General features: G+C 46.4%; 1 protein-coding gene across 1 annotated transcript; it reads right to left on the bottom strand.

Moving 5' to 3' along the window:
• Positions 1-2,745: 2,745 nt before the first annotated feature.
• Positions 2,746-3,399, bottom strand: LOC136063497 (uncharacterized). Its single transcript, XM_065763989.1, has one exon. The coding sequence runs from the start codon at positions 3,397-3,399 to the stop codon at positions 2,746-2,748; it is 654 nt and encodes a 217-aa protein (XP_065620061.1).
• Positions 3,400-3,918: the final 519 nt, after the last annotated feature.

The raw sequence follows: 3,918 nt of genomic DNA, 5'->3' as shown, positions 1-3,918 counted from the left end.
TAAAGGAGTAACACAATTATATAATTAATCCACCTTGTCGTATACCATAGAGATGTAAGGGATACTTCCTAATAATTCACTAATCTTTAAACATCGCTACAAACCTCCATAATATATTATTTCTCCTTTGAGACTAATAGAGGTATTCCCATCCCGTAAGGATATGATCTAATGAGAATATGCATACTGGCGGTTCACTAAGATTTCCATCAAGTCGGCATTTCCACTCCTAGAGACATACTTTAAAAAATTCAAATTTAGCTTGTATACGCCTAACCTGGCTCAGTATTCTTGCATTCTTGTATCTCGAGCTTCTAGCCCCTTTTACCTGCCCCACACAAGCCCCGAGTCCGAGAAGATCTCCACAGCCTTTCCACCCAGTTTATCGACATTGCCATTCCTGCTAGTAAGGCTTCGTACTCCGCTTCATTATTAGTAGCTGAGAATCCCAGCCTAAGAGATTTTTCGATGATGACTTTCTCGGGAGATATCAATACAAGTCCTATTCCAGACCTTCGCTGATTTGCTGCCCCATCCACATACACTGTCCAAAGTAAAACAGGTTGAGCGGAAATGAGGCCAATCGATTTTTCATCCATGCCACCTGGGCCTGTCTCTGTCTCTTCAGGACTTTCAGTAAACTCGGCCACTAGATCGGCGAGCACCTGACCCTTCACGGAAGTGCGGGGCATATACTTGACATCAAAAGCTCCTAAAATTGTGCCCCACTTGGCAACCCTACCAGTATAGTCTGCACTTCGAAGCACTACTTTGATCGGATATTGGGTCAAAACAACCACTGTGTGCGCCTGAAAATAATGAGGAAGTTTTCTGGTGGCGTGCACTACTGCTAAAATGGCATTTTCTAATGGCAGGTAGCGTATCTCAGCCTCGTGAAGAGATTACTCACATAATAGACGGCCGTTGTATTTCGTTGTCCACTCGTATCAGAACAAAACTAATCGCATAAGTGGTGATCGCCAGGTAGGAAAAAATAACTTCGTCCAGCTCGGGGCTAGACATGATGGGTGGCCGAGATAGATACTCCTTCAGCTGCTGAAATGCTAAGTCACACTCCTTGGTCCATTCATATCCTTTCCACTTGTGGAGCAGTAAGAAAAAAGGCCTGCACCTATCCGCCGATCTGGATATGAATCTGTTCAAGGCAGCGGTCATCCCGGTCAGTCTCTGGACCTCTTGGGATTCCGAGGTGGTTGTAAGCTAGCAATGGCTCTAATCTGGTCGGGGTTGACTTCAATTCCTCTATGAGTTACTATGTAACCCAGGAATTTACCTGAACTTACCCCAAATGAGCATTTAGATGCGTTCAGTCGCAATTTATGCCTCCTTAATATCTCAAAAGTGCGGTTAAGGTCCGCTACGTGCTCAACCACTACCTTACTCTTTACGACCATGTCATCAATATAGATCTCAATGTTTCTACCAACTGCTGCTCAAACATTTTCGTCATCATTCTCTGGTAGGTAGACCCTGCGTTCTTCAAACCAAAGGGCATTACCTTATAATGGTAATTTCCAGTGGGAGTGAGAAAAGCAGTCTTCTCCTGGTCGTCTAACGCGAGTGGATCTGGTGATAGCCTTGAAAGGCGTCCAAAAAACTCATCCGAGGATGACCCACTGTAGCATCCACCAACTGATCTATACGGGGCATGGGAAAAGGATCTTTTGGGCATGCTCTGTTAAGATCCGTAAAATCAACACACACCCGCCACTTTCCACTTTCTTCTTCACTATGATTGTATGGCTAGCCACTGAGGATAAAATACCTCTTTGATTGCCCCAGCCTGCTTCAGCTTGGTCACCTCATCCTTAATAGCCTCGACATGTACCTTAGACGGACGCCGAGGTGGTTGCTTCTTTGGAATACACGAGGGGTTACATTAAGATGATGACAGATAAACTCCGGATCCACCCCTGGGGCCTCATAGGCACTCCATGCAAACACATCAACGTTCTTTCTAAGAACCTCGATCAACTGCTCTTTCTCTAACAGGGGCAACTGAGCCCCAACCTGAAAATACTTCTCTGGATCATCACCAATGTTCACCCTTTCCAAATCTTCACACCTCATCTCCTCCAGGGACGCGCCAAACTGGGCTCCCTGACCCCTTAATTGCTATAGATCACTTTCGGCTACAACCGAAGTACTTACCTCTGGCCGATGTTGAATGGCCATTATCGTACACTGCCTAGCCATATTCTGGTTTCCCAAAATCTCTGAAACCTCGCCCCCCGGGTAATCTGACCATCCCAATGGGGTGACCGATTTACCTTCGAAGCCCACCAGCGGGGAACTATATGTTGTCAAGTCTTCGAGTTTCAAATTCAGCCCCTTGAATAAATCAGGGTACATTACTTCGGCGGCACTTCCATCATCAACCATCACTCTCTTAACCTCGTACCCTCCGATCCTAATCGTAACCACCAAAGCATCATCGTGCGGTTGTATGGTTCCTCTCTTATCCTCTTCTGAGAAGCCTAACACCAACGAGGCGCCCGGTCTGGCCCTCTTTGGCCTTGAGTTGGAGTCCTCCTCCGAGCATTGAGATACAGACATTACCCTGGAAGGGCAAGATCCAGTCCTCCCCGGGGCAGCGAAAATGACGTTTATCGTACCCAAGGGGGTCCCCTAGGGCGTCTCCCTGAAACGCCGAGCCTGCGTGGCCTCCTCGGCCGCCAGATTGATACAGAAGTTGGGTCAACTTTCCTTCTTGCACTAATTGCTCTAAGTGATCCCACAGATTGTTACAATCTTCGGTGATATGTCCGTGGTCCTGATGGTATTGGCAGTAAAGATTCCGATTACGCTTCGCAGGATCCCCGCCATCTTGTTGGGCCACCTAAAGAACGGCTCGTTCTTTATCTTCTCCAGAACTCGCTGTACTGGTTCTCGGAACACGGCACTAACCACCTGGGAGTTGGCAGGCCCCGACTGCCCCCCAAAGTCCCTTCTAGGTCGGTTGTTGTTGTACCGGTCCGGCCTGAAATCCCTCCTCTCTTGAGTTACCGCTTTAGACTTCCCTCTACCTTGCATCTGATCTTCCTCTACTCTCCTATATTTGTCTATCCGATCCATAAGCTGACGTACACTAGTAACAGGCTTGCCAGTCAGAGACTTCCTCAGACCGTGTTTAGTTGGAAGACCTTCCTTAAAAGTATTCATAGCCACGTCATTGTGAGCCCCATCCACCTCGTTGAACATTTCCCAGTATCTGTCAGAATAGGCTTTTAGGGTTTCCCCCTCTCGCATAGACATGGATAGTAGCGACCCCAAGGGTTGAAATACCCTCCTACAAGTAATAAAGCGAGCGCCAAAGGCCTGAGTAAGCTTCTCAAAAGAGTCAATAGTATTAGTTCTCAAGCCATTTAACCATCTCATTGCCACCGGGCCCAGGCTAGACGGGAAACCTTACACATCAAAGCTTCGTCCTGGCATGAATAGCCATTCTCTGGCTGTAGTGGCTAACATGTTCCACTGGGTCTGTTCGTGATGGATATAAAAGATGAGTGCAGCGAAAAATAAGTTTTAAACGGATCTACTTCATTCGATATTGATAACACGTACAAAGTAAATTTCAGAATTAGAGAAACAAGAGATCGTACCTTGAAGCGGTGAATTTCAAAACAAAGATTGAAGCACTTGAGACTACTTTTAATCTTCACTCCAATTCCACTAACGCCCAAGATGTGTGGTCTCTCTATTGGTAACAAAGGGATGACTTGTGAGTGACCAAAAACTCACATCCACACCATTTTCATGATGTTTTTCTCTACACAATATTTCTGTACGTTTTTCCCTTTGTATCTAACCAATTTATCTAATTGGGCCGGCCTTTTGGGCCTTACCAATTGGGCTTAAGTGTGTGGCTTGGAGTGGGACCAAAAGGGATCAATAAGA

The sequence above is a fragment of the Quercus suber genome, unplaced genomic scaffold (genome assembly GCF_002906115.3).
Source record: "Quercus suber isolate HL8 unplaced genomic scaffold, Cork oak 2.0 scaffold_536, whole genome shotgun sequence".
In the NCBI taxonomy this organism is placed as follows: domain Eukaryota; kingdom Viridiplantae; phylum Streptophyta; class Magnoliopsida; order Fagales; family Fagaceae; genus Quercus; species Quercus suber.
The sequence above is the reverse complement of the archived record's forward strand: the minus strand, read 5'-3'. Positions and strand labels throughout refer to the sequence as shown.

Bases quoted from the DNA above. Each gene is read 5' to 3' on its own strand.
- LOC136063497 (XM_065763989.1), bottom strand. From the start codon at position 3,399: ATGAGATGGTTAAATGGCTTGAGAACTAATACTATTGACTCTTTTGAG.